Source organism: Ipomoea triloba, chromosome 1 (genome assembly GCF_003576645.1).
Source record: "Ipomoea triloba cultivar NCNSP0323 chromosome 1, ASM357664v1".
Taxonomy (NCBI): Eukaryota; Viridiplantae; Streptophyta; class Magnoliopsida; order Solanales; family Convolvulaceae; genus Ipomoea; species Ipomoea triloba.
This window is the reverse complement of record NC_044916.1, coordinates 4,079,802-4,099,844: the sequence shown is the minus strand read 5'-3', so window position 1 is coordinate 4,099,844 and position 20,043 is coordinate 4,079,802. Positions and strand designations below refer to the sequence as shown.

The 20,043-nt window shown below is 35.2% G+C and overlaps 4 protein-coding genes and 2 non-coding genes across 7 annotated transcripts in view; 1 reads left to right on the top strand and 5 right to left on the bottom strand.

Annotated features, from left to right (window-relative positions):
- Positions 1–390: 390 nt before the first annotated feature.
- Positions 391–3,671, bottom strand: LOC116001889 (ATP synthase mitochondrial F1 complex assembly factor 1). Its single transcript, XM_031241840.1, has 4 exons — positions 3,237–3,671; positions 2,008–2,087; positions 1,878–1,936; positions 391–1,126 (listed from the first exon to the last, which is right to left on the bottom strand). The coding sequence occupies exons 1-4, from the start codon at positions 3,531–3,533 to the stop codon at positions 822–824; spliced, it is 741 nt and encodes a 246-aa protein (XP_031097700.1). The 5' UTR covers positions 3,534–3,671; the 3' UTR covers positions 391–821.
- A 703-nt stretch (positions 3,672–4,374) lies between these two features.
- Positions 4,375–10,695, bottom strand: LOC116020197 (negative regulator of systemic acquired resistance SNI1). 2 transcript variants are annotated; one of them, XM_031260681.1, is made up of 16 exons: positions 10,389–10,695; positions 10,188–10,254; positions 8,731–8,824; positions 8,559–8,636; positions 8,381–8,461; positions 8,200–8,271; positions 7,359–7,440; positions 7,202–7,251; positions 6,914–7,105; positions 6,766–6,836; positions 6,592–6,661; positions 6,364–6,429; positions 5,905–6,057; positions 5,565–5,677; positions 4,810–4,910; positions 4,375–4,692 (listed from the first exon to the last, which is right to left on the bottom strand). In XM_031260681.1, the coding sequence occupies exons 1-15, from the start codon at positions 10,486–10,488 to the stop codon at positions 4,838–4,840; spliced, it is 1,362 nt and encodes a 453-aa protein (XP_031116541.1). In that variant the 5' UTR covers positions 10,489–10,695; the 3' UTR covers positions 4,375–4,692; positions 4,810–4,837. The 2 variants fall into 2 exon arrangements, with proteins under 2 accessions (XP_031116541.1, XP_031116537.1); XM_031260677.1 differs by having other exon boundaries at positions 4,375–4,910.
- TRNAE-CUC lies at positions 10,643–10,714 on the bottom strand. The gene has a single exon. It is a non-coding gene; the product is annotated as a tRNA-Glu (tRNA).
- A 99-nt stretch (positions 10,715–10,813) lies between these two features.
- On the bottom strand, positions 10,814–10,886 carry TRNAE-CUC. The gene has a single exon. It is a non-coding gene; the product is annotated as a tRNA-Glu (tRNA).
- A 1,234-nt stretch (positions 10,887–12,120) lies between these two features.
- On the bottom strand, positions 12,121–15,707 carry LOC115996737 (GDSL esterase/lipase At5g45960-like). Its single transcript, XM_031236118.1, has 5 exons — positions 15,419–15,707; positions 14,530–14,660; positions 14,113–14,346; positions 12,896–13,154; positions 12,121–12,334 (listed from the first exon to the last, which is right to left on the bottom strand). The coding sequence occupies exons 1-5, from the start codon at positions 15,705–15,707 to the stop codon at positions 12,141–12,143; spliced, it is 1,107 nt and encodes a 368-aa protein (XP_031091978.1). The 3' UTR covers positions 12,121–12,140.
- A 2,748-nt stretch (positions 15,708–18,455) lies between these two features.
- LOC116019061 (54S ribosomal protein L51, mitochondrial-like) overlaps positions 18,456–20,043 on the top strand; it is a 3,242-nt gene continuing 1,654 nt past the window's right edge. Inside the window, exons 1-3 of the mRNA XM_031259140.1 lie at positions 18,456–18,638; positions 19,025–19,104; positions 19,865–19,971. Of these exons, the coding sequence (XP_031115000.1) occupies positions 19,025–19,104; positions 19,865–19,971 (187 nt within the window). The 5' untranslated portion in view covers positions 18,456–18,638. The remainder of the gene's footprint in view (positions 18,639–19,024; positions 19,105–19,864; positions 19,972–20,043) is intronic.

Below are 20,043 nucleotides of genomic sequence, written 5' to 3'. Positions count from 1 at the left end.
CTCCATCTTTTATCTCAATTTTCTTCCTCGTTTCTCTTGTCAAAAACCATAGCTGGAAAGTGGAAACCATAGACTAGTTTCGAAACCAGTCTCTAGTTTCCAAGAGGTTTCCATCGAAAACCAAACTGAAACCCTTTTTTAAAAAAATATGAAACCAATGTTTTTTTTTTAATAAATAACATTGACTTTATGTTTCAAGAAAAAAAAACATTTTGTTGCTCACTCAAAATTGTTAAGATTTAATACAGTTCTGTTCATTTTCCGAAAAATGAATCGAACACAAGACAGTTTTATAAAATATAACCAAACACTGAAAAAAGAAAATGTTTTTTGAAAAATGAGTCATTTCCAAAAGTCATTTTCATACTTTCGAAACACACCCTAAACTCATACACAAATCATAATTGAGGGACTAAAAATGTCACTCTCCTTTATTTGAAACATACAAATTTTTTTAATGCTAATTTGGCCAATGTACCAACTGGCAGTGCTAGTGAATTGATCTTTAAACAACCCACAAATTTGTTTTAAACATGCTAACTTGACATCATTTAATTGATTCATAGTAAAATTCACTAATCTAATCAACAAGTAACTAATGAACATAAAAAGTTCTGCTCATGCCATGTATACAGTTAATAAACTCATGCCTTGAAGGATTTTGAAGGCATTTCAGAGATTGTCCCTCCCATGAAACTTTGTGGATAATCTAAGACTCCATCTTCAAGTTGCAGGCAACCTTGGCATGGCTACCTAACCGAACCCGCCTTATTTCAAATGGCTCAGAGCTTGCAGGGAAATATTATCACATTTGCTTTCGCCTACAAGATGGGCATTTCCAGTGCTCGCAAAACATCCTCGAACTCAAAGTCCCTCGTTTCTTTGTTGAAGCGTTCGACGAGTTTGTACCTGGTATCGTTCAGATAGAAAGAGTGTGCGGTCTCCAAGAGCCATTTTGCTTCGGTATCAGTGAGTTTGCTCGTGAAGACGATATCTCCCCGTACAAGCACCAGGTCCTTGCTTTCCGCAAACTCGGTGTAATAAGAAATGGTGAAGTATGGGGCGGCTTGTGTTCCTCTTGCTTTGTAGTCTTCAAGACCCGTGATGAGGATGTGTGGTGTCTGTACTGCACAGACGTTAACAGGCACGAAGAAGAAAATTCAGTCCCTTTATCTCTCGCACAACAAACAACTGCAGAAGAAAGATTTATACAAAGCGAGCCTCTCTCCCTCTCTGGTATTGACTAGAACAACAGTCACCCTTGTCACACAGGATAGCGGGATAAAAAAAGGCAAACTGGCATACTGAATAACAGGGAGAAGAATAGCTAAGCATAAATAGTCGGGCAGAAGAAATATCTATACAAAGCGGGCCTCTCTCCCTTCTCTGGTATAGATTGGAACAACACCCACCCTTGTCACCCTAGGATGGCGGGATAATAAAAGGCAAACTGGCATACTGAAGAACAGTGAGAGGAATAGCTTTTTCTTTTTTTTTAGTACACGGACTCTGTTACAATGTAGTATCTGTTCATAGCTACTTTCTCAACCTACTGAAGCACAAAGAGGAATAGCTATGCATAAGTAGTTCGGAGAAAAGTTTCAGTTAAAGTAGGATGGGTACTCTAGACAATCATATAATCAACTGTTTAAACTTTAAAGCAGATATTGGTGATTTGGGAGCCATATGAGTCACCAACAATTTAAGTCCTAGCATGATCGTTTATAAAGTAAATTAAAATGCCATTACTGGCAAAAGGCCTCATTCTTAAGCATACAAAATGCCTTAAAACAGAGAAAAAAAAAGGGGTGAAAGTATTGACATTTTGCCAGATATTACATAATATACAATAATAAGATCAGTTTCATAGTTCTGACCTTGCACAAACATTGTCGAGTATCCACCCCCTCTCCGCAGTGGGATCACAAAATATCGGCTGCACGAAGGATATAGAATTATAAATAAGAAGGAAAGTTGACATTGAGCAGGAAATTGTGGATAGATTACCAACTTCCAGATCTTTGCTCCAATAGATGGTATAACTTTGCTGTCATCGATGCTCCGATGTGACCTCTTCCCAAGTGGTACTGGTACGGTATAATGCCAGTAGACAAGAAAATACAGAAAGAATGTTACTGTACATAAAACATCTTACAACATGTGAAGAGTGAAGACTTTTCAATCAAAATGCAATGCACCATTTCATGGAAAACAGACACTTTATGCAACATAACATCCAAATTAAAGTAAAGGGTGCATCATCAACTTGGCAACGCTCCTAGCTATGGAACCTGAACACTATGACCTCTAGTTAAGTCAAGATCAGAACATTGAGGGGCAAAAGACAAAGATGTTAACTATTCCTGATAGCACCATCTGAACTCTGAAAAGCATCTACTCCACACAATTTTAATGCAACTCCACTAAAGATGTTCAGTTACAAGAAAATAATGCAGAAGGATAAAATTATTCCTACATAGTTTGAATGCACTGCCTAAACATCCCATATTTGAAAGAAAGCCTTATAAAGGGGCAACCCTAGCCGAGTTGGTTAAGCAGTTAGCTTGGTAACTGTGAGATCCCAGCCTTCTCGGTTTGAGCCGGTCAGCTATGGAAAATGGTTTACCTCCTTGTGGCTAGGGTCACAAGGCCAACTTCATCAGTGCACACTTTCAGACCTCCCTGTGACTAGGTCACAAAGTGGGCTTCACCAGTGCGCACTCTCGGTCACAAAGCAGGCTTCCAGTGCCCACTCTCGAGTAGTGCTTCCCCTTAATAGAAAGAAAACCATACAATGCAGATTACAAGAAAGCACCTTCTTTTCTTCTAGTTTTATTATAGCAATCATAATGGTCCGGTTTGGTAAAATAATTAGCCTATAAGTCAATTTTGACTTATTTGACCACTATTAGCTATTTAACTTGGTTAAAAAATCAATATAAGTGTTTGATTAATCAACTTTTTGTAACTCCAAAATGCTAAAATTCAAAAAGTTGCTCAATCAAATTTTTCAATTAGCTTTTAGAAAATAAATTATACAATTTAGCTAATGTTATTAACTAATTATTATACTTTCTAACCGATCAGCTAACCGTCATTTAGCCAATAAAGCCTTATGGACTCTAATCAGCAGTAGAAACTAAAATATGGAGAATCAAAAACCAGCATCAGAGATCACAACCCAAACATAATTGGTTTAACAGAAACTAAAACTAGAGAAAAGTAGGAAACTTTACATCATCCCATATATCAGCAAGTTCCTCAGCGGACTTGTTCTTTGCCCTCTCCACGCTCATGATCGAGTCAAGCGGCTTCCGCTGCAGCGGAGTGAACCCAGTGGCGAATTTCGACGTTCTACAGAACCCAAGCGACCCCCATTTCAACAAATCGCCAGGAAGAGCATTCTTCTGCAAGTTACCAGAAATTGAAATGGTATGGTGCTGCTTCGCCACCGTGGATTGAAATGAAGCATGGCCGCAAAAATAAGTAGCGGCGGGACGTGATCGCCTGGCAATCTTTAGTAACCGTTGCATTATGGAGTCCTAAAAGTTTCAAGATGGTCGGGCTGAGACGCTGAGAGGTCAGACCGTCTGGGGCTGTGAGGACTGAAGAGCGAGGGCGTGAGGGGGTGACCGCCTGACCGGAAGGGATTAGGGCTATGCTATTTTGGGATCATTAGACTATGCTCCACATAAGACATACTCACATACCTGTGGATTAGAAATAAAAATCACACTTTTAATATAATAAAAAGACATTATTTGTGTGATATAAAGTAGATTATTTGAAAAATAATTTGAGTATCCAAAGTATACTATTTTATATATTTGTATATTCAGTATATACAAATAATGCGTTTTAGTATATTAAAAATGTACATTATATTCATAATTCATATAGTTGTGTGAACCATGATCACAGAAAAATTTGTCGCCATAAATTTTGACTTTTCCGATCTGTTCAACTATCAATTATCGAGTTGTTAGTGGTACTTTGTTCACCCCTACCGATTAGGTCCCAATAAGTGCTAGTAACATTCTATGTAGCCTTCACATGTATTGTACATTATTAATTAGTTGTGCTCATCACATGTACATTAATTAATTAATAGGAACTTTTTATTTATTTACTTTATATATGTGACGAGCATAGCTAGTCAATGTACAAGACAGTGAAAACACATTAAGATCATGTACAATGTTACCAAAACTTATCAAGGATTAACCAATAATTGAACGTCAATGCACAAAACCACATATTGATGTGTTTTTAATTATAATTTTTAAAAATTCAAGAGAATAATTGAATTTTCACATAAAGTTCAAATGTGCTATTCAATCATTTTCCTTAATTTTTACTTAGTAAGACAATTCATTTTGAGAAGGAAACTCAGAATTTCACTTCATGGTTACAAAAACTACACAGTTTCATTTGCCCTAAGCCTCAAAAGGACTGGAGGAGAGTACAAGTGAATACACATGCTAGTATGCTACAGATTTTAGCCAGAAGCAATGGCTTAGAGGACTAGAGCCTAGAGGAGAGTAAAAGCAGATTTTAGCAAGACATAAAAGCAACTCCATGGGCATGGAGTACCATGTTCTTGTTCTCTGCAGATTGTGGCCAGTCATGCATGACTTCACGGGTCATAACGTGCACAATATCACCAAAAAGTAACAGCTGCGTCTTGTGCTCCTACGACATCAAAAAGAGGGCGGTGGCTGCTGTAAATTGTGCTTCCTTACCAAAAACCGAATCTCTGCAGATTGTAGCCAGTCATGACTTTGTTCGTCCTAATGTACACAATCTTACCAAAATGTAACAGCTGAATCTCGTGTTCCTACGACTTCAATGAGAGGATGGTTGCTGCTGCAAATAGTGTTTCCTTACTAAAAACTGAAAGTTCTGTTTGCCTGCATTCCAATTCCCAATATGCATGTTGGAAAGTGCTTCTATAAAAACAAATGTAAATTTTGACTGCATAGCGGTTCAATGTGATACTTCATGATCTCACTGTAAAATAAATTTGCATTCTCTTGTGACAAAAAGGTGGAATCAGCAAATCGCCCACCCAAGGAGCCCCCACACCCCGACCTGACAGGATTGTGGAGGAGTAAATATGAAGACTCAACTGATCAACAGAGGTTATACTTTTGTTCACTATGCACAAAGACTAAGGAGTCCCCCTCATTTGAGAGGTTCTTCCCAGACTGTCGTTAGTGAGACTCGTTCTTTGGTCTCTTGTGACCAGTTGAGCTGCCCATGAGGGCAATACATTAGTGTTCTCAACTTAGGGAGTGGGGGTTGTGTGTGTTGGGGGGGAGGGGGTGGTGTGGGGGTGATTCGTATAATAGTGCTCTCCTCAGAGTTTAGTAATGTCAAGTCTTGGACAAGGACACAATATGCAGAAATGAGGCACAAAGAACAGGTAACAATATTGTATAGTATGCAGAAATATCAAGTCCTGTATAATATTGCTCTCCTCAGAGTTTCGTAATGTCAAGTCTTGGATAAGGACGCGATATGCAGAAATGGGGTGCGAAGAACAGGTAACGAGGGAATCTTACTTGTCTTCTCTTTTAATACAAGTGAAAGCAGTAATTATGTTCTGGCAGACTTCTGGAAGAGAGCAGCTTTTGACACCTTCCTCAGAGTCAGTATCGCACATTGATAAGTAAGCCTAAAATGGAAATTGACACCCAATCAATTACTATAGAATAGTAGCGATATAAAATATAGAGGCATATAAAAGCACGAAAAGGACTTCAAAGACCACTTTTTTTTTTTTTTTTGTTTCCACTGCACATGCCGCCTATAGAAAATTGTATAACAATATCATAACACCTGCAACTAGGAGCTTCGCTCTTGAAATGGGTCTTCCAAACCAAAAGAGGAAAGGACAATTACCTGAAACGCATGTCCTAAAAGCAACTGAGCGACATCTCCACTGATTTTCTTTATAATGCTCTTTGTGCTATTTGCATTTGAGAAACACTTCAAAATGCTCTCAAATGTTGCATCATTTGCTGAACCATTAGACCTTCTCGTGCGAACAGAAGACTGCATAATATAAATTGTGAGAACCAGTAAAGAGGGCGTTGGGGGATTAACCAGTAGATGGTAATGCCTAATCACAGAAAAGAATGCTCTTATTAAAAAATGGCAGCACTACCAAAATACTTTGAATAGACAAATGGTTACATAGTGAAGTCTTATACATGGAACCCAAGGTTGTTAAATCATTACTTTTGTTTGCATAAGAAAAGACAAAAGGAAGATTGTGTTCATGACATTTTAATTTAATTATGGACTCCAGTTTTAGGCTGTGCATATATTGTTCAAATATGCATAAGAGAGGCAATTTACCTTGGGGATGTACTTCTGGAGATATTGCACAATTAATTTCAGCTTCTGTTTTGGTTCATCAAATATCTGTGAGGATTTTAATACCTTCATCAATGTAAGCGAACTTAAAAGCCCAATTACAATCTCATTTATGCTGACATAAATTGGGGACTAAAACACTAAAACTATCATCACCATCACCATCACCAACATAGAAAGTATGATTACACTGAGATAAATAGAAAGTACCTGAAAAAATGAGGAGAGAATATCACTATTATAAGTGATTTCGTCCAGAATAATCTCCGAAACAGGAGTTCTGCATCATAGCCAGTAGCAAACTTCTTTTGATAAACATAATGTGATCAGTAACTGAAAAATTATAAGCAACAGTTGCAAGGGAAAAGAAGTAAAAGAAAATACCTCACACCATCGGCTCTATTGGTCAAGCCTTGTAAATCTGCTGAGTTCCTTGCAGAATCAAGCTCAATTATCTGACTTGCGGAATAAGCCATCGTTAGTGAACACTGTAACTCAAGAAATTTTCTAACTATAGAGATTATGGACTCACCAATAATAGGAGCTTCTTAAGGGAAACACATGCACAACTTTTAACTTCAGGTAATGCCATAACCACAGCAGTATTGCAATTTGCAGATAGCTCCACTGAAAAATTTTGAGTCTGGCTCATTTCATGATACATATAGCACATAGCAGACAGGCAGTCCTTGATTAAGCTTTTGTAGATTATTTTTCTTGATCCCTGTAAAATTGAAGATGAGAAACAATAAAAGAGCACTGCTGCAGAAGCACACACATATTATTGATCTGATTCCTCTCAGCAAATAATTACGCATACCAGAAGCATGTTAAGCAATGACTCCCGTATAAGATTCCAGTTCATATTTTCTGCCATACAAAAATTAAACCAGATTAACCTGAAATTCAAAAACCCACATCTAAAAATTATGAAAATTATAATTTATAATACTAGACACTTGTTAGAAATAATATACCTTTGTATGAATGGATACGAGGTAAAGTATCTCTTTCAAGAACATTTACAAGATACTGAAGTAGCAACATGTTCCTCAATGTCTGCCATAGAATTGAGTCAGACCATTTAATTTGATGACTTCAAATAGATCACTTCACTGCAAAATTCTAATAGTAAGTAGTAACAGTTTTCTTTTAAGTAGAACTGTAGAAGAGTAGGTACTAGGTAGGGATTAAAAGTTGCCATATAGACACATGGAGGATAGAAAGAGAAGTCCTAATCTAACTGAGAGTCCATTAAACCTAGAATACCTTGCATTGCAAGTGAAAAATAATAATGGTTCTATGACATTACTCGTATTAAATACGAGAAATATAGGTTGGACCCCACCAATCCACAAGAAGCAAAGGTAGATTCTAACAAGCATGGAACATAGTATTACAACATTTTAAACAGAGATTAACAAAAATCAAAAAAGACAAAAGACAAAAAAAAAAAAAAAGAAGAAGAAGAGGAAGAAGAAAAAAAAACAAATCCAGCTCCTTTAAAATACAAATATAGAATGCCATAAAGAAACGTATAAGGAAAAAAACAGAAGCTCAAATGAGAACAAGAATCATTTAAATTCACTGAATTTGGATCCATATCATTATATTTTGAAGAAAATGTCAACCAAGAAGTTTTTCAAGAACGAAAAATAGTAGTATAGCACTAAGAGAAAAAAATAATAATAATAAAAAATTAGGCAAACCTCTCAACCAATCACATGCACTGAGTATGAAGAGGCACAAGTTATATGAAGAAAGAAAATACACATTTACAACAAAGAAAACACAAACTTCAAATTCTATGAATGTAACCTTAATTTCTGTTGCCTTAGGTTTCCCCTCCTTGACCACTTCACCAAGGTCTTGCACAAGATAATGGAATCCCTAGAAAAAATTATTGAACGACAAAACAAGAGAGTTCAGATCACAATACAGTTCATCAAAATGCAACATGCTAACAGAAGAAAGGTGTTATAGTGCAAATCTAACTCACCAAGGGTTTAATCGATCTTCCTGAGTCTTTATTTGATTCATCCTTTTCACTATCCAACCCAAAACTAAATGGAGACCAAGCCTGACATGAATAAAGGGGATTAGTTGCCACCTATAGAATTTGATCTCGGATTGACACGAAATACAATTACGTCACCAGGTATGAGTGACAACAGTACCTCTTCAACCACAACTAGGTCAGTTGGTGAAGATGATTCTGACTTCTCAATCTCGGGCAGGTACACCCGAGGAAAACGCTGGGTTAAAAATGATATCACAAGTATATATGTTATAAACATTAGGTCCTAATCTGAAAAGGTACACAAAAACTAATAAAAATAAAGAAGCTACCTTATCCAACTCATTTAAAAGTTGATAGCTTGCTACTACAAGTTCCAATGTACTCTCATCCTTGAGAATTTGAAAAATTGCTCCAAGCATTGTTCTGTCCAGTAATTTGAAAAAAGTAACTACAGAATTACAGAAACTTTCACATACCACAATGGTAAATCAAACACAGAAGATGAAGGTATTCTAAATCTCAATACAGTAAAAAGTGATATAAAAACAATTTATAAACTTTTGCGTGCAATGGATAACTTAACATTTATAACAAAACAATACAGCTGAATCATTTTCTTCAAACCATTGGGAAAGGAGAAGAGGAGAACTGAAATGAATCTTCACTGGGTTAAGTAGAAACCAAAAAGTAAAAGAAAAATAAAAATAAAAATTCAAGCATATTGTGAAATACACCCAACATATTAAATGATCTTTAGAAAATAAATAGGAGAAAAAGAAGCTAATAGGAGATAAAATGAAGTTCCCCACTCTACTCATGAAACTTTTTGTATACTTTCCAGTGCACAACAATGACTTAAAGAACACATTTGTTTTGAAAAAATGAAAAAAGATCTAACTTTTGAATCAAGAAAAACAATGATTTATTTTAATTTGGCATTAACTAAAGCTGCGTGATTCAATAATACTTCCACCATCATTGAAACAGTAACAATGAGATTATTGCCATATAAAATCATAAAGCTAATATATCAGCCAAGTATTCTCCACAATTAATGGCTATTGGAGTTTCCAGTAGTAATTTGAGTAAAAGCCCCAGTATCCCCATACAAGACATTATAAAACTTGCATCAATAATAGACATAAAATTAGAAAATAGCATCTATTCATCTAAAAATGAGAGACAAATTTTTCATTTTGATTCTTTTCAAATCCAGCCTTGCTCCTCAAACAAGTTGCAAAAAGACTATTTTTTTTACTTTTGAAAAAGAAAATCTTCTCAAGCAATTATACAATAGCATCATCAACAAATGCAAACACACAAACTTTGTGTATAATTAGAAAATAACATCTATTCATTTAAAAACGAGCAAAAATTTATTTTCAAATGCAGGCTTGCTCCTCAAACAAGTTGCAAAAAGACTAATTTTTTTTTTTACTTTTGAAAAAGAAAATCTTCTCAAGCAATTATACAATACTACAATAGCGTCATCAACTAAAGCAAACACACAAACTTTGTGTATAATTAGAAAATAACATCTATTCATCTATTTTCAAAAAAACATCTATTCATCTAAAAACGAGCACAAATTTTTCATTTTGATTCGTTTCAAATGCAGGCTTGCTCCTCACACAAGTTGCAAAAAGACTACTCGTATTTTTTATTTTTTATTTTATATTTGAAAAAGAAAATCTTCTCAAGCAATTATACAATAGTGTCATCAACGAACGCAAACACACAAACTTTGTGTACATGCATAGGAGTACACAATAAGAAGATTAAGTACTTGGTAGGAGCAATTCCATCATCGGGAACTAGAGAAGCGGAGCGGACAGCTTCCAGAAAAGCAAGCCCTGAAAATTAACAAACAGCAAAACTGCAATTAAATTTTCCGTGTACCAAACTACACGTATGACATGGCTATATATGCACCCGCAGAGTATATACTAGCAGATATAGGTGCAAAGAAACGGAATCGAAGGCGTACGGTCGTCGTTGCGGTGGTGAGAGTCCCTGTTGAAGCCGGAGGTGTCGAGAATCGCCATTGTATTCTCCTCGATTCCTCTCCCTCTGCTCTGCTTCTCCATTTTCGCTGGGATTCTGTTCGGCAACTGGAAAACCTAGAGATAGTGAGCTCTCGTGCGAGTTTTTAAAAAGGGAAAGAAAACAGTGCGCCCTTTCTCCTTCCCGCCAATGCCTGTGATTAGACAGCAGGAAAAGACATGGCTATAAAATAAGGTTTTCCGTTGCCGGGAATCGAACCCGGGTCCTCGGGTGAGAGCCGAGTATCCTAACCGACTAGACTACAACGGAATTCCTGTGATGAGTTCGTCTTCTTATCATCAACATCTATGATTGGACTGTCTCCTTCGCCTGTGTCACAGTTGGGTGAGATATAGCAAAAGATTAAAATTCCGTTGCCGGGAATCGAACCCGGGTCTCTCGGGTGAGAGCCGAGTATCCTAACCAACTAGACTACAACGGATTGATGACTTAAGCCGTCCTTTTAGACTAATAGAGTATACACACATTTCCTTTTTAAACAATGAAAATATTTGTAAATACACACGTATCTGTGATTGGCTATACTTAATTACTTGGTCAATTGAGTAGCTCAACTTACACATTTAGGTATTAGCTAGTTAGGATATATGGGGCACTTGCAATAGAGAAGAATGAACGCGACTAGACCAGCCAACTAATATAACAAGTCAATAGACCAACATAGTGTAGATTAACTCTATGTGTAGTGTAAATAGCTCACTCAATCTCACTTAAAAGGGTCATCTTGTACTCATTGTCATTATGCTCATCTTACTCATTAGCAACACTTGATCATCCAAAGTCTTTTGACCAACGGATCAATCGACTCACCACATTACAACAAAATCTTATATCCTTTGTTAATGTACATCATCAGTTTATATATATATATATATTATATTGCATATCGAATATGATTCTGCATTTTTATGTTTTCCTTGTATTTGTTTCTAATTTCGTACTATATGAAAAAGTTTGGATTACGTCAAGAACCTTATATTATTGCATATATTTGAACAAAATTTTAATCATTGTTTTCATGTTTTGTGTTGTCAATAGATGGCAAATAGGTATGAAAAAATATCCAATTAAATAATTTAGAATAAATATTACCATTGTATGTGTGATACATTAATTTTTTTTCTCACAATACAATTGTTGAAAATATATATGAGAACATAACATAGTGAGGTTACAATAGATATTTAAATGAAAACTTAAATGAGATGGAAAAAAGATTAATTTAATTGGATCTAACTGAAAATCGTTGATTAATTTTAAAATATTATAATCAACCATCCATTTATGAACTGAACTAACATTTAAATTATCAATAATACAATTTGTTGCTAATTATTTTGCAGATGGTAGAAAACACAAATACCGTAATGATTATCTATATTCATAATTTGAGTATCTTCACCCGCAATTATTCCATTGGAAGGAGTATGGTTTACTTGACCTCTAATAAGGTCTTGAATTTAACAGCCAAGTTCTTCCCTAAGTTGGATTGAAACACCTTGAAAATTTTAAATACATTAATTACAATATACATAATTCTTTTAGTAACTTCTTATGTATGTAATACATAAATCACATACACATCTACACTAATCTTGAGGCATTTAATAGTAACACAAGACATTTTGCACATATGATGTTTCAAGCTTGTTTGTTTCTTATAATTATTGAAATGTTAGTTTTTTATTACAATGTCGATAGTTGGCTTTAAGGCCTCAAACAAATGATAATATGTAGCTTCTGTTGGGTGTACTGAGTCCCAAAATACATATTTAGAAGCATTTGGACAAATAACTGATCTTAAATTGCATAAAATTGACACTTCAAAATACCCACTTCCGCAACAACCTGAATGAACATCCTCAAAACCTACAAATGAACATGGGATGAGTCGAATCAATATACAACTCTAATACTTATACTAGCAAATGTAATACTAAAGTATGAATAAAATAGTTGTTACTTATAAAGGAAAACATAATATTTGTGAGGACAAATGTAATATTTTTATATTTTGATGTAAAATTATTATTATTATTTTAAAAAGTATTATATTTTCCCTTATAAATAATATTACACTTAAAAAGAAAAATATAATATTTTTACATCAAAATATTAAAATATTACGGAGTTATTTTCTCATAAGTAATACAATTTTTCAAATTAATAATAAGCATTTTATTCATAATTTAATATTAATTACATTTGTCAATATAAGTATTACATTTCATATTGACCCGACATGTCTCACGGATAGGTATCGGTTAAACATCAAGGGTATAACAAAAAAACATTGAGCAAAATCTAAATTAAAAAAAAAAACATGTGGAAAGATACTCTTCTAGTATCTTTATTTTTATTAATAATTAATAATTTTTTATGTACAATGCACGGAATTTATTATATAAATTTAAAATTGCAATAACTTACCATATTTTGTAGGGTTTTGTACCATATCATCTATAGGTTTGTAGATATCAGCATAGACTATTCTCTTGCATTCATTTTTCATTGTCTGCAAGCTGTCCTGCAGCATCTGGTTGTACTCTCTCGCAACCGCGGAGTACGTATCAAGACATTGACGCCCGGAAAATGGACGGCCGGAAAATGTTGTAATCACAATCGGTAAACACCCAATCGGCGGCAGCCCAACAATTCCGATCAGCTGAGCTCCCTCCTTTATCAATTCCTACAATTAGTTACAAAATAAAAATTATCACTTCGGAGGTGTTACCGAGTAGTAATTAATTACTAATTAGTATTTTAGTTAGTCAATTAAATAACTAAATAGTAAATACGACAATACATAAGAATTTAATATGCATAAAATTAATATCGCAATTTCTAATGTGATAACCTCATAAACCATTATTCTATTAAAGACTTAGAGTATATATATGTATATTATATTTGTAAAAAAAAAAATGTACGAGCCAACGGCTTAGCCCGGCCAATTGATAAAATATTAAAGTCCGACCATATCCGTAGTATAAAAAGGGCTAACCCTAATATGCTCATTGTAGCAAATGGACCGGATAGGACCATCCCAAACAGATAGGGACTGGACTAGACTTCTGGCTAACCGACTGTCGTTTGACTCGACACCTCTATCACTCACTCAATTGTTCCAATTTAGTTAAGTTGTTTTGGTCGTCTCTAATTGTCACGGACAAACAAATGTCTATCTCAATAAGTGGAGGCCGATGAATAGCCAAGTCCAACACTAGGTGGCTAGAGAATTGTTGGGTGGAGATCTAAAAAGTCAAGTTCAGCACCATATATGCCTCTCGAAAATATGGTGGTATAAAAAAATAAAGTTACACATTCGCTACTAAGAATAACTTTTGATGCAGTGGTAAATGTTTTATCTAACAAGTTAAGTGGTATTAGAGTCATGTCACAATTCAAGCAAAAGCTTGACCTTAATATACCCCAATCATTTCAAATTGCTACAATTTTGCTCCTCCCCGTCTACTAACTCCATTAGGGTTGCTCCAAATGTCCATATGTCTTCAAGTCTCGCATGATGTTAAAGCATGGCTTTTGTATAACTTTACACATTAACTTATTTCTTTTACCAATAGGACACATACCACAATGTTTCAGAAAACTTGGCACAGCATATACATATATAAGAACTTAATTACCTGTATGAAGTCGTGGGTGAGTTGCAGAAGGAAATGCTGGTACTGGGAGACGGTGAAGTTCTGGCGGCGGAAAGGGGTGCCGTAATAGTTGACGACCAAATCATTTGTGCCGGCGCTGATGAGGAAAGCGGCTTTGCTTATCAGCAGCTTGGTGTTCTCCTCTCCAATGGCGCCTGCAATTCTTGCTCTGTACTCTCTGAAATATTGCAGCTGTTGCTCCATGGGAATCACCCCCTGCCTTGTTTCAACACCCACACCATTATATTATTAATTCATTCATTTTTTTTTATATTCACTTTTTGTTTTACTCCCTCAATGCAATAATAGGCACCTTAAATTTTTTTTCAGATTGTATTAGTCTGGTGGGAAATTATTGTATTTGTAATGCGTGTGAGATGGAGCGAGAAAGAGAATTACGTTAATTCTAGACGTAAGAGGGTCATAACCGCTGCCGCCGGAGGCAAAGCTCACGCCGGTGATAAGCTCCTCCGTGCCAAGACTCGAGTCCAAGTACGGCGGCACGAACTCCTTTATTCCCACGTACGACGCTGCTCCAAACAACAACACTACATCAGTCTAAAACCATGAACAACAACTTCTTAATTTAAGAAAAGCACGCAGTCACTAGTCGATCGAGTGTCTGAGCGAAGAAATTAAGTTTTATGATCATAAACTTGTAAATGACTACAATAAAATCAGCTTAGTAGTTTCTCGATAATAAATGGTGGGCAAGACACAGTATTGAGCCTTAATACTAGTGTGAGAGTTACACTTAATGTGATGGATTCCTTATGAGTACCACACATTATATTGGTCTTTCCTTCTAATAGGTTGTTAAGCCATCGTGATTTATCCATTGGCTATCTTGTTTGTTTGCCCCTAAAGATTAGAGAATTTTGCCTTTTGTGGACAAGTTTAGGTTGCTCTTTACTACTACTTGGCTTAAATAATAAAGACCAATAAACTCCCACTTAAAATCTTGGTTTCCAAACAACTGTTTGACCTACGACAGTGTGAGAGTTACATCTAATGTGATAAACTTCGTGCAGGTACCAGACATCAGTCTTCTCACTTAATAGGTTGTTAAGCCATTGTGATCCATCAACTATCCTCTTTGGTTGGGGTTTCACTGTCTTGTTTGGCTGGAGTGTGTGGGCTCTAAAGATTAAGGATTCCATTTGTAATCCCACTTAAAATCTTGGTTACCAAATCAACTGTTTGGCCAAGTTGACAGGATTGCCCCATAAATATACATAAAACTACATTTTCTTCATTATCATCATCTTCTTCTTAATTAATTACTTACATATAAAATCTGTAACGAGCCTGCCATTGGTAAACCTCCCGGTGGGGGTGTGGTTCTGATCAAAATCCCTTCCGTACGGCGCAAAGTCGCACTTAGACACCGTCCTAATGAAGTTGTTGTTGCCGGAATCCACTGTCGAGTCTCCGAAGATGAAAATGCCGGAAATTGTGTTGTTGAATGGCCTCTGTGTCGGTAAAACAGCGTCGCACAAAGTGGCACTGATGATGGAGATTATTATAAGGAGAAGCTGAAGAAATGGGGAAAACCTAAGAAAATAAGAAGAAGCCATGTTCGCTAGCTCAAGTTATTATCACAATCAAGTAGTATTAATTCCACTTGAAAGCTAGCTTAGCTTGCATGAGCCACTCTTTCTCCAGCAACTAATGTATAATGAATATATATAACTTCACAAAAAATAAGATAACTTGTGCGATTTACATTTTTTCTATGGACTACTTCAGGGGATGGTGGTTTATTCAGTGCACACTTCCGAATAACAGTTGTGGGTTTTTCTTATTATAAAAAATGGAGATAACTTATGGCAAAAGCTATGTCCCTTAATTGGCCGGGCTGGTCTGGTGCAAACAAGAATTAGTCTGAGTATAATATGTATGAGCTTAAAGATGTCTCTTATAGTTAGAGTCTAGCCAAGACAGATTGTGGTAAAAAAATTAACAATTAAAGAGATAACTTGTTGAAGAAGTTGGAGGGATGTATGATATAATTAGCTCACCAAAAGCTTAGTTATTTGCAGGAGAAAACGAATGCAAATGGATGGATGGGTTAACTTTAATTTTGACTTGATAAGCTGGTTTTGGAAAGGTGGGCAAACAACCAGTTCAAAATCAAGATTAAGTATGACCAAGTACTAAGATGGGTCTAACAATATAATGATCAAATTAATTAAAGAATGAAACATTTAATATTGATTGATATTGGTGAGATGATTAGAAAAAATTGTAGTCAGTTGGTCTTGCTGATTAGGAGATTGAAAGAGATGGGGTGTTTGGCAAACGGCTGATAGCTGGTTGGTTTAGCTAGTAGTTGATGGCTGATTGCGTTAACTGGTTTGACCAGCTGGTTGTATTAACTGGTTATAAAAAACTGTTTGGTAAATTAGCTGTTTATTAGTAGCTGATTGAATGTAAAATGACATTTAAGGGTATTATTATTATTATTATTATTATTATTATTATTATTATAAAATAACAAACACACCACCCATTTAAAAGTAAATCTCATTGATTTTAAAGGATAAAATAGTCAATATACCCATTGTTTCCAACCAGCTAATACAAAAAGCTACATTCATTAGCTTTTCAATTTTCAGCTTATTGACCCAATAAGCCAAGGCCAATAAGCAATTTACCAAACACTTCAAAATAGCTTATTGGTTGGTCAAAAAGCTAAACTTGGTCAAATAAACTAAAATTTGGCTTATAAGCCAATAACCAAACACCCCCATGAATTTCTTTTTGTTATTGACTATAGGTGTGACTTAACCAAAGTTATATTTGTCGTAAAATTCACTAATACCTAACTACTTCCTTTCATTGTTTGGCTCGATATATTGGTGTGGTGTGACTAGAATTCGTATGTAATAAATATATATATATATATATATATATATATATATATATATATGAATTTTAATTTACCTTAAATTAATTTTAAGCTAAGCCACCAGAACTCCTAGTTTGCCTGACAAATAGTAACTTGGAGGAGGTAAATCTCGAATCTCATGAACAGTAATTTACTAATATATTCTATTATATTTGGATCGGGCTTTCATGCATTGAACTTTGATCTCTCAATTGTCCTCCAAAAAGCACCTATGTCTTACACTTGTATATGTTAGTACACTCTTTACAATGTTTGAACTTCTTACCGTATACCAATCCGTCACTTGATCTATGCATGTCTTACACGTTTCCTAAAACAAGGTACACTAGAACTCGTATACTAATCCGTCACTTGATAAAACTAGAAGAGACTCGCGATATCACATGCATCCACACGCTTAATGGATAAAAATCAATTTAATCACTCCAAATTAAATGGGAGTGGGTGAATGGATAAATCATGATTAAAGTCACGTGTTTGATTATTGACAATACAATTTTGATCAAGTCAATTGCACGTGAAACCAAAAAATTAATGAATTACACGCGAGAATACAATTGGACCATCAAAATTTAAAAAATTGCATCCAAGTCAGTGAACATTCTAAAATTATACAATTAAACAAAAATTGGCTTATTCATCCGGTTACCACTACCGTGCCATTCATTTTATTAAAAATATTATTTTTTAAAAATAATTTTAAATAAAAAATCCTTCATATCCAGGTCGGAGACAAGGCAATTTCTTCGTCACTAACCTGATATGAAGAGATGGTCTTCGTCTCCGGTCTATAGACGAAGGAGTTTGATTGTTTGTTTTATTGTAGGTTTAAAAAAAAACAAATTTATTTAAAATTATTAAAATAAATTAAATAAAATAATTTTCTTAATAAAATGGCCAACGCATAAGTGATAACCGGATAACTAAGCTAAGTTAATTTTGATTTAATTGCATAATTTTGAAATGTTCAAACATTATTATTTTTTGAATTAAATGAAAAATTTACATTTTTGCATGTAATTCATTGATCTATTTAAGCATTATTCCTTTAATAAAATTAAGAAAAAATTATAATTTATGCATATCTATAATATGTCAAGTATCAATGTGACTCTTGAATTATTAGTTGCGTAAATGTTGTCTCTCAATTTTCAAAACGGTATATATATTGTCTAAGATCTGTTTTAAAACGACCCCATTTTAAATCCCTGGTTCGTTACGAGAGGGACAATTCATGTATCGTTTTGAAAATTAAGAGACAATATTTACACTTCTAATATTTTAGGAGCCACATTGATAATTGATATATTATTGAGGGGTGTAAATTACAAATATTCCTAAAATTATTAGAAACATTGCTGTACACACTACACGAACAAATAATAAACCCAGCAGGAACGTCCTGTATAGCCATATAGGGTTTATATAGGCCGTTTAGCTAATCAGGCTTCACTCCTTCCAATTTTCAGACGGGACTGCCGGAGAGGCCGGACCGCCGGAGCCCAAAGGCGGCAGTACTGCCACCGCGAGAGGATAGAGAGGTTAACTCGAAAGCATTCTTCGACTGCGAGAAGTTAATTCGAAAGCAATAGTTCAGGTTTGGAACTCGAAGCATTCTTTAAGCTCCCAGCAACCATTCTTCTGCTTTCGATTTTTCTTAATCTAGACATCTACTAGTTTTCTCGGATTGTTTGAAAAATGAAATTTGATAATGTTCGTTCTGATATTGGGAAAAATTACTAGAACCAAACGAGTTGAATCTCGATTGACCGCGAGAGCGTCGAGGGCTTGGGTGCGGTGTTTGAACTATTGAATTGGCATTAGTGTACCTTCCTATATTGCTTGTAATGGATGGAGTGGTTACCAAGTCAATAGCCTGACTAACTAGGGTTGGGATTGCCCCGTAATTATATTTATTTATTTATTGTTTAAAATTGCTATACTTAACTGATAGGCTCTAAATTTTGTAAATTTGATGATTAGATGGCACTGAGAGGTGTTTGGCAACTTCAGAAGCTGGTAGTGAGCTACTGTGATTGGGGAGGCAGTAGTAGGGGTTTAAGGTATGAATTAGTTAAAATTTTGTGTATCTTGTAAGGTGCAGGTGTGCAGTTTTTTTGTATCACTATCAAAGTTTTGAAATTACACTCTTTCTATTTGTATGCAAACCTGGTTGTGAACTCAATTAACTTGTTAATTACCGTTTCTGCTTGAGAAGGTTTAACGAAAGCATGGATCTTGATGAAATCAACACATGTTTTGCATACTGGTTTTCCTTTGGTTTCTACCATTGCAATTCCATTTGAGAATATGATCTTGCTGCTTGTCATCAGTAATCAGACCTAGACTATCTTCACCTTCTTGACTCTGACTTAACCAACTGAATTGTATTATGTCCTGAACTTCAATGAGGAATATCTTGTTAACTCGATCTAAGCTATTTTGTGGCTTAAACTCTTTAAGATTTGTTGTACTTATATGTTGTACCATAAAACATAATCTTGTCAAAGTGACTTACTGACTTGTAAAGTGAGGCTTGCTGTAAATTCTCCTCAAGTTAGAGAACATATTCTGTGCTCATTGCTGTTTTAAGTTAATGCTTGATACTAAATGATACTGGAACTTGGGCAAAATGAGGAAACATAAGAGTTAAATTATGAATTGGTAGTTGCTACATTAAAGTATGGATGGGCAATTGACATAAAATTTGCTGGAAATGTGTATGCAATAGCTAAAATTTAACAGTGAAAAAGTGATTGAAGATGAAAATGCTAGGTGCCTATGGCAATTAATTACAAATTTACAATTGTTTTTATGTATTAGGGCATTTATTGAGTCTCATTTGCCAGCATTCAAGGAGGTCAATCCTCATCTGGAAGTGGTCACTGAGCTCAATCGTGGTCAACATCCATTTTTGAAGGGATTATACAGTAAGAATATCCAGCCCCCCCCCCCCCCCCCCCCCCCCCCCCCCCCCCCCCCCCCCCCCCCCCCCCCCCCCC